The sequence below is a fragment of the Volvox carteri genome (genome assembly GCF_000143455.1).
Source record: "Volvox carteri f. nagariensis unplaced genomic scaffold VOLCAscaffold_28, whole genome shotgun sequence".
NCBI lineage: Eukaryota > Viridiplantae > Chlorophyta > Chlorophyceae > Chlamydomonadales > Volvocaceae > Volvox > Volvox carteri.
This window is the reverse complement of record NW_003307571.1, coordinates 424,575-443,533: the sequence shown is the minus strand read 5'-3', so window position 1 is coordinate 443,533 and position 18,959 is coordinate 424,575. Positions and strand designations below refer to the sequence as shown.

General features: G+C 56.4%; 2 protein-coding genes across 2 annotated transcripts; both read right to left on the bottom strand.

Annotated features, from left to right (window-relative positions):
• Positions 1 to 1,132: 1,132 nt before the first annotated feature.
• Positions 1,133 to 10,056, bottom strand: VOLCADRAFT_92816 (uncharacterized protein; the record flags this gene model as incomplete). Its single annotated transcript, XM_002952128.1, has 16 exons — positions 1,133 to 1,172; positions 1,539 to 1,675; positions 2,566 to 2,628; positions 3,270 to 3,451; positions 4,050 to 4,179; positions 4,401 to 4,526; positions 4,797 to 4,844; positions 5,385 to 5,483; positions 6,063 to 6,156; positions 6,347 to 6,515; positions 6,955 to 7,070; positions 7,549 to 7,872; positions 8,248 to 8,438; positions 8,821 to 8,964; positions 9,328 to 9,572; positions 9,888 to 10,056. The coding sequence occupies 16 exons, from the start codon at positions 10,054 to 10,056 to the stop codon at positions 1,133 to 1,135; spliced, it is 2,277 nt and encodes a 758-aa protein (XP_002952174.1).
• Positions 10,057 to 12,434: 2,378 nt separating this feature from the next.
• Positions 12,435 to 18,031, bottom strand: VOLCADRAFT_92815 (uncharacterized protein; the record flags this gene model as incomplete). The annotated part of the gene is made up of 13 exons (XM_002952127.1): positions 12,435 to 12,499; positions 12,677 to 12,747; positions 13,059 to 13,230; positions 13,611 to 13,758; positions 14,029 to 14,250; positions 14,543 to 14,676; positions 15,014 to 15,235; positions 15,734 to 15,802; positions 16,033 to 16,228; positions 16,416 to 16,571; positions 16,813 to 16,973; positions 17,345 to 17,506; positions 17,959 to 18,031. 13 exons carry the CDS (start codon positions 18,029 to 18,031, stop codon positions 12,435 to 12,437), a joined length of 1,851 nt encoding a protein of 616 aa, XP_002952173.1.
• Between the last annotated feature and the right edge of the window lie 928 nt (positions 18,032 to 18,959).

The following is an 18,959-nucleotide window of genomic DNA, read 5'->3' as shown; positions in this document are numbered from 1 at the left end:
GGCGTGGAACAGCCGCCGCCGAACATAGGAAAACACGTACGGCAGAACGTACAGCACCTTGTCGTTCGTACACCATATGCACCGCTATGCAATAAAGAGCGAACGTGATGTGTGCGCTGTGTGCGCACTAAGAATGGAAGAATGAGCGGGGCGGGCACAGTTACGCGGTGCAGCTTGCACAACAACAGCAAAGGAAGGCTGCGTGCGGCGACAGAAGCCTACCAATTCGCGGAAAAATCAGTCGCGCTGGCGCCCTGCTTTCCAGCCTGCTTGCGTGTCTGTCTGTCTGTCTGTCTGTAGGGCTGTCTGTCTGTCCTCCTGCCTACCTCCCACGAAGCGATTCCAAAACAACGGTTAGCGAATTCTCAACTCGTACATTCAGGTCTATCAACGAGGCAACAACGCAGGTTTAGTCAACAGGAAAAGCGTAACCACCCCACAACGAACCATGGACGATCCACCACAAAGACACGCAGGCCCTGAAGCCGCCCGCCTGCCCGTGTCCATCACCCTTAGGAACCCTAACACGTCCGCTAAAGACCCGCGCGGTGTAGTACATGGCCGTGACGTGGCAGGGTTAGAAGAGCCGCACGGGACGAGCCATATGGCGCGCAAAGGTAGCGCACGGCCTCGGCTCGTTATCGGCGTTCTTTAGTATGTGTACGTACGTATGTATGTGTGTACATGTGGGCAGCAGATGGTGACCTGAACGGATCACGACTCGTAACGATGGCTTCCCACGCATTCGTGATCCGTTCGCCGTGAGGCCCCTCTCGCCAGCTCAGCAGCGCTTTCCATTCTCGGGAATTCGTACCCCGTACGGCACCTTGCCGTACACATAATTACAACACCAAACGGCCCTATGTAAGGTGCAGAGTGTAAACACGTTTTTTGTCCAAATCTCCAGTGCGTATCATGAACGCATCATAGCACGTAACGCGGCTGAATTCGATTCACAGAGGTACAATAACACCAATAACCTATAAGACGTACGGCCCAGATACAGGGCATTCAGTACTGCAGTACTGATTAGTCATAATAGCAGTACCAAGGACGAGCTGAGCCCAAGTAATATTAAAGTATATGCGTACGGCAGCAACCAATATCGAGAGCGCAATTCGCGCCAAACGACTCAGCTGGCTGACTGGGCGGACAGTGGGCGGACTTGACACCTCGCGGGATGAGGGGGGGGAGGGGGAATGGAGAGAGGGGGAATGCAGCCCCTCCCCCCTTGACCTCAGTAGCGCCTCACCCCTCACCTCACCCCTCACCCCTCACCCCTCACCCCTCATCAGCACCACCACCAGCACCACCTCTTTCCCCCAACATCCCGACGTACTTGCCCCTCGCCACCCCTCCCCCCCTTCCCCCCTCAGCCCCCGGGTGCCCCCCCCCTGCACGTTGTCCTGCCCCATATCTCCCCACGGGACCCGTGATGACTACCTTGACCCTGTCCGTGACCGTATTCCGGGCCCTGATGCCGTACTTGCCGTGATGCCCCTCCTGGACGTCCACGTCAGCGTCGCGGCCCCACGCACGTCATACACGCGGCCCTGGCTGCCGCAGTGGGCAGCTTGGCGCACTCGGCACAGGACACGGCGTCCGTCACGCCAGAGGTGACGCAGTCGAAGCACTGGGCTCGCGCGTCCCGCCAGTCGGACAGACAGCGAGTGGCCTAAACAGGCGCGGAGGCGGTGGAGCAGAGGGGAAAGGGCATGTCAGCGGGTATAGCCTAATCAGGCGTGGAGGAGGAGGGTGGATTGTTTTCCGGTAGGGCAGGCGTTCGTACATACAATGTACGGCAGTAACACGCGATGTGCACACACATACACACAAAGACATAACACACGCCAGGCAGAAGTCACATCTCGCACACGACGGACGCGCGCTGCCAAGTTATTCCCCCACGCACATCGATACACCGGCCACACGCCCAGGCGTCATCGACAGCTCGAACACACTCGGAGCACTGCCGCGCCAGGTCGGGGTCGGAGCCCACGTTGTAGACGTTGGAGCAAATGAGGGAGCAGGCCCAGGACGTGCCTTCAGATATTTACGCGTGTCGTGGGGTGGGGTGGGGGTTGCCGAGGGAGGGGGAGGGGGAGGGGGAGGGGGAGGGAGAGGGAGAGGGGCACAGTGATTTTTTTTTCATTTAGGGCGGGTCTCAATTTATTCCAACCTAAGTAACAAATTTGCCAGGGTCGCCGTAATTTATTCCGTAAGTGTGGGGCGCTGGGGGGGGCTACGCCCTCCCCAGACCCCCCCGATAAGTTACAACTCCCCTCATAGACCAAGAGGCACGCACTGCATTGGCGCGTTTTCGTTCATGTGCGCACTCTTCATGCACATGCATAGATAGTTCTGGCACTGTTTGTGAGCAATAAGTAAATCCGACCAAGCAAAGGCCAAAAGCAAGCAACCGCATAGCAAATCACAGGCCGTCACCTGCCACTGCAAACCACAGCACACTAGGACTCTACCGGTTCCTCATGTACCGGGCCCCCCTTTTGCGTGTTTGGCTATGTGAGGACCGGTCATACATTCTGCTATGCCGCGTTGACTCACGGGCTTGACCTTCTTACGGCCCCTCATATCTATCCTATGATCGATAATACTAAGTTCTGCACACTACGGAGCAATCCGGCAGCAATGGACGTTTTTGGCTGGAGGAATGAAAATGTACGGATCGGCCTCAATTCATTCCGTTTTTCCAAAATGGCCTTTTTATTCCTTTAAAGGAATATATTACTTAAAAAAAAACTGGAGGAGCAACCGGGTCATACGAGGAAAACACAATCGTGCAAACGAAACAATACTGAAAAACTTTCTATATTGTTGTGGGATAGGATGGTGAGAGTTAGAGGGCCTCGACATGGAAGCGGGTCGGGGGTCTCGATCCAAACGAGTTGGTGGGTGAGTAAGGAGAGGGCCGTGGGGTCCTGCAGTTGGAGTGGACATCTGGAAAGCTTTCAAAGAATGGTGCTTCCGCCATGCAGTTGAGGGGTATTCCATGCGATCAATCTTTCTCCCTCCTCCCCGAAACCCCTGTCGTACACACACACACCCAACCAAACCCCAGCCAAACATTCCGTAATATTTCACGGGCCCCCTCTGTCCCCCCATAAAACCCCACAACCCTAAGCCCCCGGACCTCGAATCAGCGACTGCGGTACACACTCGGCCTGGCACACGTGCTGTACGGCAGGATTCATTGCACCGTAGCCCGTACACTCATGACACAGGTACGGATTACGGCCCATGTACCGCACCACCGCCACACAGGCGCTGCAGGCGGTTGTGTTGGTAACGTTGGTGTTGCCTAAACAGGACCGACAGGCGGCATCCGTCGGACGGCATGTGGCGGGTGCCTTGGATGGGTCGGAGGGCAGGCCTAGGGGCGGGCTGGGCGGAGGAGGTGGAGCCGGTGGCTGGGGAGGTGGCTGCGAGGGGCCTACGAGGCGGGGAGTGGGTGGTGGCGGTGGCGGTGGCGGTGGCGGAGGTGATGGCGGTGGCGGCGGCGGCGGCGGTGGCGGAGGTGCAAAAGAAAGGGCGACGTCGGGCGGGTGGGGGTCGGCGGTTATTAAAATCCGGCGTGAGGACTTGAACGGGAGACCGTGGTTGTGAGGAGGTTGGGTGAGAGAAGTTTGCAAGAGGCGTTAGCAAGATTTCAGCAAATCTAAAAATGCAGGGCCTTTTCAACCATTTCCCCACCCCCAAGCCCAACTTATCACCCAAGTGCCGGGTGCTCTTTCCCTGTTTTGTTGTCCTAGGGTTTCTTTAGGTTGCGTGGTTATGCTGTTGTGTATTACCCGTGCACTTACGCGCGGGGGGCCAAGGGGAGGGTGGGGGTGACGGAGCCGGGGGAAGGGGCGGAGGACTGCGGGTTGACCGCGTAGAGCCCAAGCAGCCATAGCCACAGCAGCCAGACGCAGGAGGGCATGCAGGTAGCGAGGGGGGAAGGCAGGGATCAGCGGCGCGGGGAGAGATGAAGAGCAGTCGGGGAAATGGGGCGAGCCAGGCGACTGACCGACAAGCCAGATGGACCGCACCTCCGCGGATGCGGTTGTCGGACATGTCGTTGGTATTGATGGGGCGGGAGATTATGATGGCTGCGGCGCGAACCACCGCCACCACCACCGCCACCACCATAACCACCATAACCACCACACAGATCTGAACCTCCCACGCAACGCCATCAGGCCCTATCCATGCATCCCTACCAGCCGCCGACTTTCCACCCACCCACCCAGCCACCCACCCAGCCACCCAGCCACCCACCCAGCCACCCACCCAGCCACCCACCCAGCCACCCACCCAGCCACCCACCCAACCAGCCACCCAGCCACCTACCTAGGTGGTGGTGGTCCCGGAGCCCCGCACTCGGGCTCCTGCCCCTCCACCGCGGGGCAGGTGGCGGGGGCGGGCAGCACCCCCCGGTCCCCCGGGGTGCCGCAGCTGGTGCTGACGCAGTAGCCCTCCCAGGAGCAGCCGCCCTCGTGAAGGAGGGACTCCACCTCGATAAGGCCCTGAGGGTGGGGTGAGGTGGGGTGGTTGGGGTGCGGAGAGTCAGGTAGTGATGCAAGAAGGAGAAGGAGAAGGAGAAGACGCATGCCGGGGTGCACTACACGTCGTACACGTCGTTCTTGCCCCCCTCCTACCACCACCCCGAGGTCATCCCATGTATGTGTGTATGTGTGTATGTGTGTATGTGTGTATGTGTGTATGTGTGTGCACACCCGAGGATTACCCCCCATTCGCCCCTGTATTCGAATCCAAGGGGGCCCTTACGGACTTACCGCCATGGCCCCCGTGAACCCTGCGTTGTAATCCAGAGCCACCTCGTTCTGTTGATGGGGAGTTGGGGAGTTGTTTAAGATGACCAACTGCCGCAAAAATCCAGCGGGGGGAAGAAAGGGAGGAAGAGGTCCCGACTTCTTATGCTGGATTATCAATTTCCTAATTGGGACATCGTTCGTTGCATCAAGGCTCTGGATTATTCGGCCATCCAGGTTTAACCCATGACTATCATTCTCATTAACATCCTCATTGTTCTTATCATTTATACTTATAGCTTATTATTTTTCATTTTCATATTATATTTGATATTTTTATATGTTTTTTTTACCATAACTAAAAGGCTTGTTATTAATGGTGGTTCAATCATGCGACCGTTGAATCCATCGGTCATTCGATCGTTCGACTGATCGACTGTTCGTGAACCGGATAAACAGCGCCGCGACGTCCGCCATTAACGATATTAGGGAGGACGTGACAGTAGCATCAGCAGTAACATCGGTAGCAGTGAGCTATCCCCCCCCATTCCTCCCCCTCCTTTCCCGACCACCCGACTCCCCACGCACTCCCCCGCACTTCCCCCTACCCACCTGGACGTACTCGCCCCGGGAGTCCTGATATCCGTCTAACTGATCGGGGCCCCCCACTAATGCGCCGTACAGTACACTGGGGTTGGCTCCGGGCGCAGACTTCGGGAGGGTGAGGGGGGAAAGGGTGGGGGGGTGAGTGTTCAGAGGGTGCGGGGCTCTGGGCGTTTGGGGGCAGACGTTTTGGTACTTCATCAGAATAGGGCCCACCATGAGCGGGACAAAACACAGGTAAAGTCTTTGGGGGGTTTCAGGTCTCTGTGTGCCGGGTTGGTAAGTGAGTGAACATTTCCAGTACGGCATGAAAGCGGTCAAAGAAGCATACTCAGCCCCAAGCAAGCTAGGCAGCGACCGGCAACCAACGAACGGGGACAGGGGGTACAGAACGGGGAAAGAGGGCTTTTTCCCGGGTCGATTAAAGCCGTACACCCCCCAGCAGAACATTACAGCAACAGTACATTACAGCAACAGTCCTTGCAATGCCGTAATACCAAGTGCCTTGTCGTACATGCACAAAATCGTACATGTACTTGTGTGTACGTGTATGTACGCCCAACCCTTTGCCGCTGCACGTCGAGGTTACCGCCCTAGACCCACGTTTTCCCTCGGGACCCCTTACCCTTTCCCTCCTTGTACTTTACCCCCCCTCCCAACCCAGCCGCCCCCCAACTCCCCCCCTACCAGCGCGGTCCAGTCACAGGTGGTGTTGTAGTCGGTAGGGCAGGAGGAGCTCTTGTGAACCGGGCGAGTAGGGGAGGAGTGGTAGGGGGTGGGCCTGGGGGAGGGGGGAGGGGGGAGGCGGGTTAAGAAGCGGGAATCCGCTTTTTTTTATAACACGACCACTGTTGCCGAATCACTACCCACGCGCACCCGGCCCGCACGTGTCCTAACCAAAACACAGACACACCAAAACAGAAAACACATCGCCCTTTTCTCTACCTCGCCCCACCCTGATTCTGACTTACGCATATCCCACAACGAAACTCTGATTGCGGCTGTTTCCCCCTAGCAGGTAGCTGGCCTGGCGCCAAGCCCAGCAGCGACGGCGTTGCTGAGTGAGGGCCACCTCCGGCGTGTTGGTGTTGGTTTCGGTGCCGGTACGGGAAGACATGAGGGCCGCCATCGCCATATTGGCTGTGGTACGGCAAGGGGAGGGAAAGGGGAATGGGACGGAAAATGGGTGGGGATGGGGTAATGCGGTGGGGTCGAGGAGACCGCCGCGGCTTTAAGTTCGGCTGTAGGCACCCCCCAGTCTCTGAAAAAAACTTCCCCTCTTCATCTCTTCCCCCCCCCTTTCGCGCACACCAGCTCCCCCCACCCACCCCCCAGTAATTTCCCCCGGGCCTTACACGTTAGGAACCGCCTAAATATAGTACATACATACATACATACATACATACATACATACATACATACATACATACATACATACATACATACATACATACATACATACATACATACATACATACATACATACATACATACATACATACATACATACATACATACATACATACATACATACATACATACATACATACATACATACATACACGCACTCCGTGCCCACCTGCACATCGGGCACTCCCCCAGTTGGAGTACCAGGCAAGTCCCCCCGGCGTGTAGCAAACTTGGAACTCCAGGGAGGTGCCGTTACACGGCGGGGCAGCGGCGGGGGAGATCCACCTGGGCATGACATGCGGACAAAAAACACAACATCCGTACAATTTGGGCCGTCACGGACTGGCAGATAGACAGACAGACAGATAGACAGACAGATAGACAGGCACATAGACAGACAGACAGATAGACAGACAGAAAGATGGATAGATAGATAGACAAACGAGACAGACAGGCGCATGGAGAGGCAGCCAGACTGACAAACAAGCAGACATATATACAATGGACTGCATTCTCGGCGCCGAGCAACAGTCGACAAAAGCACCAAGACCCGCAACACTACCACCCACAGCGGCGGCGACTGTAAGCGGGGCCGGCGGCTTGTTCAACATGCGCACATCAAAACACAGCCGTCATGGGCACCGAATCCGGCGGCGACGCCCAAGCACTTAAGCACAGCATGGCACAGTACGAGACAGTACGGCAGAACACAGATTCGCCGCCTCCTTCCAGCCCCACCAACAGCTCGTGTTCTCTCGCTCACCGGTCCAACACGTAGCTGATGTGCTGCTCGAAGCGACCCACCATCGCGGGACCACCAGCGCCCACATCTCTCAACATCATAGAGGCCAACGGAAACACCGCCGCCCAGGCGATGACGTCACGGCCGTACTCGCCACCCGTGTCGGCGGCGTCGATCCACAACGACGCCGCTTCGGCGCAGGCCGAGCTGCCCGCGGAGGTGCCGGCGCCGCCACCGACGCCCGTCTCGACGGCGGCGCGGCACAGCCAGGCGGCGGCCCAGGCCAGATCATCGCGCCAACGAGCGCTGCCGTACAGAGTCTGGCGGCCCGCCGGCGGCGACCACCTGCTCGAGGATGCGGCAGCGGCGACGACATTGTCGGCATGGATAAGTACATACATGAGTGAATACATACATACATACATACATACATACATACATACATACATACATACATACATACATACATACATACATACATACATACATACATACATACATACATACATGCATACAGGTGTCCAGATTCGCATCTTACATCGTACAGCTCCTTACATTCACATCATCATCGCCCATCGCCATCCAGCAAGCGCAGCATGGACTCCCTGGAGAGCTCAACCTCCCTCATCTCTCCCTCCCCCACACGCAGCCTCAAAAGCACCGCGTTCTGCCCCCTCCCCCTTTCCTTCCCGACCTGGAGGGGTAACTGAATTGCCGTACCACCCTAGGGCTGGCGACGTGAGCGACGCAACCCCCGACAGCCCCACACGGCTCACGCACATGCCCGGGAGCAGCTTGGCGAACTCGAATAGCTGGGTTGCACGACGCAGTAGCTCCTGGGCCTTAGCCGGGTTGGAGTGGATTCCCGGACGACGTAGCACCAGTGCGGTGCCGACCATGGCAGCTACAGCCTGAGCGGCGGGGGGGGGTATGGGAGGGAAGAGGACACGGGATGGGGGGGGAGAAGGGGGGGAGAGAGGGGGGAGAGATAGGAGGGTAAGGAGAGGGGATAGGAGAGGGAGGACGGCAAGATGGAGACAGCGTGGGCCGACACGATGTTTGTACGACATATACACCGTGTATCTGGTCCGGACGGTCTGCATGTGCAGACGGTGTGCTTGTGCGGGGTCGGTGCGCTGATGTGTATCGACCGTGTGGCCCTCCGAGCTCTCCCCCCTTCCTCCCTCTCCTCCTTCTTTACCCCTTCCTTCCTCCCGAACCCTCTTAACCCCTAGCCCTCAGCTCCCTTTTCCCCTCCTTTTCCTCTCCCCCCAATACACGCCCCTTCCGTACCTCCGACACGATGTCCGCTCCCTTCCCCCCCTCCGCTGTCAGCAAGTACACGGGCCTCCATCCCAGAGCGCCCTCCTCGCCCCCCTCCGCCTGCTGCTCCGGGCGGCCCCAGTGGAGGTTGTGGTCCGTGTCACCGTCACCCACCTGCGGGGAAGGGGGAGGGGGAGAGACGTACACACAGGACATACAGACAAACACAGGGAGAGGTGCACAGAAACGCACATTAGCTACACGTACACACACGTACATGCATGGACTCGCGCTCGGGGCCTCAGTTTTACACAGGGTTATTACCAGCCTGCCTACCATGGCTTATGTACATACATAAATACAAAGGTAAACACATATGTACATAAGTACAATACAAACATGCACGTACACTTCACGTACATGCATACGTTCATGCATGCGTACGTACACACATACATGCAGTCGCTCTGCAGCTTAAATTACGCAGGTGTGCTCGCATTGAATACGAGCACACCCGGGGGGAACTGCCGTACATACCCACACGAACCCGTTTCCAAGCTGAGCCCCCTCTTGCCCCTCCCTTGCCTGGGCCACAAAGGCGTTATCGGCGGGGTTGTCACTGGCGTTGACGTGGCATTTGATCAGGTACGACGCCACCCAGTCCAAATTCCGTACGGCCAAATCCCACTGTCCCGCACTGCGGTACGTGGACTCCCACGTCAGCATGCCGTACGACAACATGGAGGCGGTAACGCCCAACGGTAAACTGATTTTCAAATGGTCTGCGGAGCGAAGTGAAGCGAAGCAGGTCATGCAGGCGACACAGGTGCGCGTGTGTGTATAGGGGTGCGTCGTCCCAGCTTACTCAAACTTAACGGGACCCCAACTCGATGGGGCAAAACACAGACGTACGCCAGAGAGAACATGAGCAAACGCGCGCGTCTCACGCGCACACGCACTACTCCCTGTTGAGGTGGATTCATACAGGTGGGGAGCGCAGACGCAATAAGGAGAGGAGTTCGAACTTCGAGAGGAGTTCGAACGTGCAAGGGGGGAAGGGAAGGGGAGCGCTGCTACTGTAGCATAGCTTAGCTTACCTCCTGCGTCGTACCAGCCACCAGACAGTGACATGCCAATGCCATCTGGCCCGAATCCATCATGAGTGTGGCTCCAGTTACGCCATCCCCCCTGTGCTTGGGATGCTCGGGACCATGCCGGCACCTCCCCGGACATTTGCGCCTCATAGAACCTGTACAGTACCACCATGTTTTGCGTCTAAAGTGGTAATGCCGTTTCAAGGAGGTGAAGCTTTGGTACCGATACGTTGAAAGCAACGACCCACGCTAGGCTGGGTCCCGACAGATGCCTGGAAATTTGATATTTAAGCGTGCTTTTCATGTAATAGGATTTACCTATAGGAAAGGCCGAGCACATAGCTAAAATTGTGCTGAAGTTGGGAAGCATTCACCATGTGTCCTGGTCCGCACAGGAGACAAAGTGCCAGGAGCGATAATGTAAACTTATAGCGGAGGCGTTCCATTATTTTTTCCTTCTGACAGCATGTCAAGGAAAATTAAAACTTAAAAAGCTATGCACCGCCGTGTTGTAACTATTTTCGTGTGCATTCCAGGCTCGAAGCATTCGTTTCCTTAAGAACCAAGCACTAAATGGGCAGCTCTGTTGCAAACATGTAATGGTTTATGTAAAGAGTACACAACTGTCCTTCCAACCAAAGTTTCACGGGACATCCTCACTTTTACGTGTAGTGTTGTCACTAGCCAAACCAGTCGAAAACGTTTGATGTTATGCTTATTTACCCTGTCTGATGAACCCCCTTGGTCGTACGCTTCGCATTCAGCACCGACTCACAGGCAAGGACACGTTTCAAATCAATCAGTGCATCATTTAATACCATTCGAAAATAACTGAAAAAACAAGCATACGAAGGCATAAGATTTTAGATTACGGCAATGGATTACGCAATCGATCTGGCCAGAAGGTCGACGAAAGCCGAGACGACGAAAAACGTTTGAAATCCATCAGACCTCGACAAGAAGCATGATTTTACACATAGTAAACTAGGAAGAATATGAATACAGGAACGCTTGCAGTTTCAGTGACATCTCCCATATCATGCGGTCGCGCCGTACGACCTCGGAGACTTGAACGTCTCAGCCGTTTCCGCCGACTTCACACCACCGGAGGAATACATGGTCTTGAAGGCTGAATGGATCGGACGCAATAGTGATTGCCAGAGCGTTTACAAAGCGACTAACGGCTCAGCTCAGCCACAACTCACTACTCTAGAAGCATGCCAGACCAAAGATAATCGCTGGCTCATTCCCATTTATTGACGAGTTCGACAGTCGATCAGCAAGTACGGAAGATGGCTCCACTCTATCCAGAAACCAAGTATCACGCAAGCATCAGGCGACAGACTGACCGGACAACATTTTCCTCAACACATGGTCAATCTTGCATTACTTAGTGACTGCTTGTTATCCCGTGCACAGGGTTGCGACCGCAACGCACCATTACATCCAACCGAGGTTCAATTTGACCGCCGTTAGGGTTCTCACGTCACGAAGAAGATCCAAACTTCACACCGAAACGAAGCTCTATCCCTGTAATTCTTCGCCTTAGGCTGGTGCACCAGGTCGCTGCCAGGAAAAAACGTCGAAAGCCCTCGCTCTTATGGCGGTGAGAGTGCGGATTAAGGCCAGGGATTAACCCTATGGCGGTGGCGGATTAACCCTCTGTCCTCCATCGATACCTGCTCAAACGGCCAAGTTGTTGGCAAACTTACCTCGCCTTTCCAACCTTTGGCTCCCTTATGGAACAAAACTATGTGGTAAGCTCGTACCAAGGACTTCCGTGTCCTAATCCCTGGCCTTAATCCGCACTGGAAATGCACCCTAACCTGCTCGTACCAGAAAGCCGGTTTCCAATTTCCGAGCACCTAGAGAAGGAAGCCAAACATGGCGTGCTTCCGTTTCTTGACCAGAGAAGGTTTTTCTTGACCGGAGAAGGTTTGCATTTAAAATGTTTTGTTTTACCTCCTGTCGTATATGCCATTTGGTACTCCTGCACAGAGTGCAGGACTACATCACTGTATCTGTCTCCCATTGATTATCGGGCAGGTACATAATAACGTACCGGGCTGCAGCTTTCAGCATACACATGAGACGCAACGACCCTTCGCATATTACAATATTTAAGAACTCGACACATTAAGAACTCGACCATCCGCAGTACATATATGGAGACGAGTCCGAAATCAAACGTATTTATTGTCGCCGCGAGCCCTATTTGAGCATTAAGCCGTCCACTTCTCGCACCGTCCGTACCGGGCGCTCGTTCTCCCCCGAAGATGAAGGTCCCGACCCGCTGGCATTGCTGCAACGGGGATCAAACATTGGCTAACAACCAGCCACCTGCCCTCTTCGCCCCGAGCGACGTGCACCCATGTCAAAATGATGCCAAAGAGGCAACCAGGCCACACACAACGTAACAAACGCATGCACATGCTCTAATGAATAGAGCACATGAAAGACGACTTAAACAACCTCTCAGCGCTTGTCCGCAACTAGCAACATTACCCAGCGTTTCCAAACACCGGAAAAAAGAAAAGTTACCCATCACAATTAATACCCTTTTACCTGCCTTACTGCCTCATAATAAGCATACGTCCATGCCACCTTCCCAAGCCCTACGTCGGCAACGTAGCACACAACGGTTATTAAGTACCCTCCTTCGCGACACCCCATTCATTCCCTCCTCGCCGTGTGCAGCCTGACCGTTGCGTGTCGCATGCTCCGGGCCTCTTGAGGCGCTGCCCAACCGGACCGCAAAGGCGCCACTTAGGCACAGATGCATATGTCCTGACCGGGGAGAGCACCAAAGGTACTCCGCCAAACCGTTGGGTTAGCCCGCACCAGACTGTACCGACAGAGCCCACTGCACGCATGTGGGAGGGGGGGGGTGCGGTTTACACGAATTGGCGCCAACTCGCATGGGTGCATGCGCACATGCTCTCGGGCTGGTGGTGTACAGAACATGTGCACGTACAGACGTACAAGTTGACGTAACAGGTACATGCACACGTGTATGTATGTATGTGTTACATGGCCGTGGATGCGTTCCCCGTACTCGCAAACTGCCCCAATACATGCACATGTGCATGACAAGCAGGATCCGTAGGCCGCCAGAGCCAGTCAAACGTTTCAACTGCGATGTTACGGTGCAGCGCAGCCTGTTCAGACACTCACCCCAGGCAGCCGCATTTGCCGGCGGAGATGGAAGCTGCGTTGTTGGAGCCGCAGCAGTCAGCCGGTGTGAAGAAGGGGTCGCAGCGGGGGAACGCACAGCCGACAGCCGAGGAACCGAGGGCCTGCGCAAGAGCCTGACCCTTGCCGCTGGCGGCAGCCGCAGCTCGAGCCTCTGGGGTTGGGGGGAGAGGACAGATATGACGAAAAGTTCAAAAAAAAGAGGGAAAACGGGATCAGAGGATATTCGTTGCCACGCCGTGCAGATAACTTTCCTGCGCAATGTGTGGCGCAACACACCACGTACACAAGAAGCCCGTTCCCATCTCCCCTCTGGCAAACCCCGGCACGCGATACACGAAAGCAGCAAAACCAGGCCCGTACTCAATGTGAACCCTAGTTGGAACGTACATGTTTGTGGTTGTTTTGTTAAGTTTGCGCAAAACACCTTCATCATTCACCATTTTCATGTGCGTGAAGCGCAGAGGAATCTCTACAGATGCCTTTTAAAAGCATTGAAGTATGCCATATAGAACCCCCATCACCCAGGGGCACCTGACAGGGCCTGCGCCACAGGACCACAGCCGCCGGCAGTCGCGTCCTCCAGGCCGGCCGCGAAGGCGCCCGTTTGGTTCGGGTCGCCCGAAGTGAGAGCCTGTGCGATGGCACGTCCCGCCGCCTGCGCCTTACCCGCAGAAACAGCCTGCGCGACGGCGCTAGCCAGCGCCTGCGCCACCTGTGAGCTATTGCCCTGCATCAGCAAAAATATTACGTCGTATATATGGCGTTAATCTTGTGTATCGTACGAGGCGGTCGCACGGCAATACGGATGATGATTGTAGGACAGTGTAATATTTAAATTATGCAGTTTTGGATACGGAGCGCGGGGATGGCTTGCTGGAAAAGAAAGCGGTAATAGTGGCGACAGCGCTTCGCGTGACACAGGCGAAGCCCGGGCCCTTTTTTTCCCCACCACTCCTTGCCCGCCCAGCCCACCCTCATGAGGGATACTTGCCTGGCTGTAGGCCTGAGCGACGGCCTGGGCGGTGGCGCTGGCCTCACCTCCACCCGCTTCGAGACCTTGGGCGATGGCATTTGATGCAGCCTGAGCGGAGGCGCCGCCGCTGCCGGCGGCCTGGGCAATGGCCTGGGCTCCTGCAGTGGCCTGCCCGCTGCCGATAGCCTGAGCAACACCCTGGTGGATGAGTGGGTGAGGTAGTACAGAAAAGGGTTAGTTCATCCCCCGCAGGTGAACTAAGGGGGTTCCCCTTTGGGGGTGGGGAACAGAGGGGGACAGAAAATATTATGGAGGTGGTCAGCGTGAGGGGCTGGGAGGACAGGAGCGGAGAGGAGGAAAGGCCACGGCTGGCTCGGATGACGTGACAATCCTGGCAGGGAAGGTACGAAGTAGATTCGCTGGCGTTCCATGCTATCTAATATTCATAGGATTCCATCTTCTGCCGAAGATCTCCCCAGGCCTCCCTTACCTGTGCCACAGCGTTTGCGGAGCTGCCCCCCTGAGCAGCCGCCTGGGCCAGCGCCTGAGCGACAGCAGCGGCGTTTCCGCTAGATTGGGCTTGGGCGAGAGCCTGAGAGATGGCCTGGGCAGTTGTACCCGTGGCTGGTCGTAGAGCGGGGCCCGGTCGGTTGACATAGACGGATGTTGGTTGGTTGGTTGTTTCGACAAGACGGAAAGCAGGAAACGCGCGAAAGTGCGTTTGTGCACTTGCAAAATGCGTTCATTACGGCATGAAATAGTGGCAAAAGGCGTCCGTCCAGGGCACCGGCCGCACCCATAGATAGACCTAAAACCCTAAAACCCTAAAACCCTGTATCCAACCCTGCCCTACCATCCCCGCCATACCACACTACCAGCAAAACTACCGAGGGGCTGCACAGGCGAATCAAAGCTCCATGCAACCCATGGGCTTGCTAAGAACCAAGCAGACCGGACTTACATGAAGAAGCCGCCTGTGACACAGCCTGAGCCACGGCCTGGGCGTTGCCGCCAGCCTGAGCTGCAGCGTTTGCCAGAGCCTGAGCTGCGGCATTGGCATTGCCGGACGCGACGGCAGAGGCGAAGGCACTGGCGGAGGCCGCAGCAGGACCCGGAGCCGGCGACGGGCTGGGCGACGGCGACGGCGACGGCGACGGCGACACTACCCCTCCGGCGGCTGTCCCTGAGACGAGGAGGGTGGGAGAATGACAAGCGCCATGTCAGGTTCTTGGGGCGTGAAGCTTTTGGGTTGAAGCCGCGCGTACCAATGAAGGAATATACTGGGATACCTTACCTTGACCGGATGGTGATGGCGACGGCGACGGCGATGGCGACGGCGACGGGCTGGGCGACGGCGATGGGCTGGGCGACGGCGATGGCGACGGGCTGGGCGACGGCGACGGCGACGGGCTGGGCGACGGCGACGGCGACGGGCTGGGCGACGGCGACGGGCTGGGCGACGGCAACGGGCTGGGCGACGGCGATGGTGACGGGCTGGGCGACGGCGATGGTGACGGGCTGGGCGACGGCGATGGGCTGGGCGATGGCGACGGCGACGGGCTAGGAGACGGCGACGGGCTGGGCGACGGCGATGGCGACGGGCTGGGCGATGGCGACGGGCTAGGAGACGGCGACGGGCTGGGCGACGGGCTAGGCGACGCCGGCAGACAGTTCGACACACCTTGCGCCTGCGCAATGGCCTGCGCGAACGCCTGCGCATTACCCGCCGCCTGAGCCTGAGCTTGGGCCTCTGCAAGTTAACACGTCCAGACAGCGAACGATACATTACATGGAGGCCTGCACATGAGCCGTGCATTCAAGGACTGTATACGTGCGAAGCACCATCCCTAGCCTACAATATTCCCACCCTATCCACCCTAGGCGCATGTAGGCTGTACTCCCCCTCATCCCCATATTACGCATAGCCGCAGAGCCGTGGAGCGAAGCCAATCCCCAGGCATCTACAGATGTTACACTCACGCGCTAGGGACTGGTCCAGCGCACCGCAACCGCCGGAAGCGATAGCTTGTGCGGCGGCTTGGGCAAAGGCCTGGGACTCCGTACCACCGGCGGCGGCGGCGGATGCCAGTGCGTTGGCGACGGCGGAGGCGTTACCTGCGGCCTCGGCGTTCGCCAAGGCCTGAGCCAGCACGCCAGCTACTGCGCCGCTGTTGCCCTTCGGAATGTGACAGAACAACCGAAAACGTTTGTAGGGACCGGTATTGACACGTTAGCAAAAGCTTTTTAGTAATTCACGGATAAATATCTGTTTCAAGCAAGTGTTTCGAAAAGATACTCGATGCCAAAGAAGCTTGATGTCAAAGGAAGACACCACACGTACGTCTCGCGCTTACTCAGATTACCTGCGAATAAGCTTGCGCGACTGCTTGAGCAGCTGCGCTAGCACTCGAGCCGCCCTGGGAGAGGGCCTGCGCAATGGCCTGAGACGTCGCCTGAGCAGCAGCTCCGCCTTGGCTTGCGCCGGCGGCGATACCTGAAGCTGCGGCACCGGTATTGCCCTGCTCGAACAGGTGGATTGGCAAGCCAAAAGTCAAGGCCAGTGTGACCACAAAATATCAAGCTACTTGCCACTCGGCCCCGGTAAACCTACTCGTCGGAACGAATGGATAGGGCTGATGCAAAATATTTTCCGCCGCATTCGGTTCGGACTCAAGAGCGTGAAAGTGAAGGCAACTATGCCAGCTCGGCCCCGTTCTTAAGGAATCCCCACGCCACGCCCCGTCTATACCAATGACATACCTCCGAGACGGATTGTGTCAAGGCCTGGGCGACCGCCTGCGCTGCAGCGCTGCCTCCTTCAGACGCAGCCTGTGCCAGGGCCTGAGCGACAGCACTTGCGTTACCAGCGGCTTGGGCTTGCGCGAGGGCCTGAGCTGCTGCCTGAGCAGTGGTACCGGGAGCTGCGGTAGCGGACATTAAGACAAGCAACGAATTATAAGCTTGCCCGGCAGGAGGATCAAGGGGCTGACAAACTGGTGAGTATTGCCGGGTCAAACAGGATAAATCTTGAGGTAAGTTATGTGTGTGTGTGTGTGTTACATGGTTGGGGGGTGCGTGACCCCATACCTGTAAGACTACCCATACGAGCCGAGGGCCCAAGGTAAGTTATAGATCTAACTTGTACAACTTAGCGCAGACAGACACCATTTTAAACAGATTTAATGTGCGCGATAACGATCGTCACAGCTCGTTAATAAGAATGAAGGGCAACAAGCAACGCGAGTAACAAGAGACACGAAAAGAGTAGTAGGGACGGGAGATCTGGACGGACCTGAAGCTGCAGCCTTAGCGATGGCCTGAGCTGCAGCGCTTGCGCCCCCGCTGGCAGACGCGTTCGCAATGGCCTGCGCAGCTGCCCGGGCATCTCCACCGGTAAGCGCGGAGGCGATGGCGGTGGCGGAGGCAGAGGCAGAAGCCTGCTGTAGGCTGCGACCTGCAAACAGAGATTAGAACTCATCAGAACTGATGCAGGGCGAGAGGTGCAAACAATCACATGAGAGGATTTCGGAGGACCAGTTTTTTGTCAGAGGAAGGCGAGCGTCTGCTAGTTAAACTCAAGATAAGACGTCCGAAAATGTGCAGCAAGTGCGGTGCAGCGTCGCAAATGCGCCGAAATGCACGAATGGTTTCAATACGACTGCCTTCATAGTTAGTGCTGTTGCATATGTCGCTTTTACAAGAGTTGCAGTCTATCGGCAATGGACAGCCTGGAGCCGCGCGCTAAGCTTCGCTCGGCTACTCGTCAAAGTTGGAGATGCGACAGAATTGAACGTCTCATCACAGTAAGCACTTAGCACAAAATTCCCAAACATTATTGGGCACGGCCCAAGAACGGCTTCATATTTCAAGTCGCCACGTTTCGACATTCGACGTTCCGCCACTCACCTGCAGATACCGCGCCAAATGTCGACAAAAGGAAAAGTAACGCCGCCACAGCGGCCGCCCTTGGCGCGACCATCTTTTCAGGTGCCAAAGGGCTTTGAATGAACTGGCCTGAATCGCAAATGCCTCCCGGGGCAGTTATGAAAACGCGCCTCCAAACAATGCGCAGCCCGGTGGTTGCACCTGTATCCAATCGAAGCTTACTTCCTCAATGCATCGCTAGCTTCGATCGACACTCATGTGTGGGACTGAATGGCTTTATGCAACGGCAATAGGGGCAACTGTACGACAGTCCAAAGTCAACGTTCATCCACTTGCGTGGATCATCTCGTAAAAACGTGCTCCCGTGAATTCAAATCGCACTTACTACACACGCATCAGAATTGCCTCACGTACTGTTGCTCTAAGGCTTTGGAACGGATTTTTAAGGCGGTACGCAGGCGACGGCGGGGACAGCGCTGCGCTGGGCTTTGGGGGGAGCAGCTCAACGCTCCTTGGACAGGCTGCAAGACTTCGCGCAAACGCGTGTTATTGCTGTTCCAATGTCGAAGTCTGATGCGCGCCATCCACCAACATTGTTGCTAACACTGGATATGAACATCGCGTACCTTCATGATGCACAACACACAAGCGCAGCGCACAGGCGTACTCGCGTTCTCAGCAAGGCGCCGGTTGTCTGATCAAGCCGATCAAGAGCCCAAGCAGACAGCCGTCGTAACCTAACCTACTGGCCCAGGGGTCCCCCGTACCCCATCATTTATTTCTGGCTTGAAGGCCCCCGAGCCTACGAGCCCACGGGCCCATACCGCTGCCCACTAAGAAGGCATTAACAAAAGTATGCAATAGCATGCCAATCAGCCAAGGACAGTTCACATGTGGCGTGAGCACGGCTCTCGGCAAAACACCTCCCAACACTGTAGACACTCTTCTTGGTGAAGTGGCTGCATACAGATAGAGGGATACAGCGGTGGTGCATAAGCCGCTGCGCACGCAAAGAAGTGAAA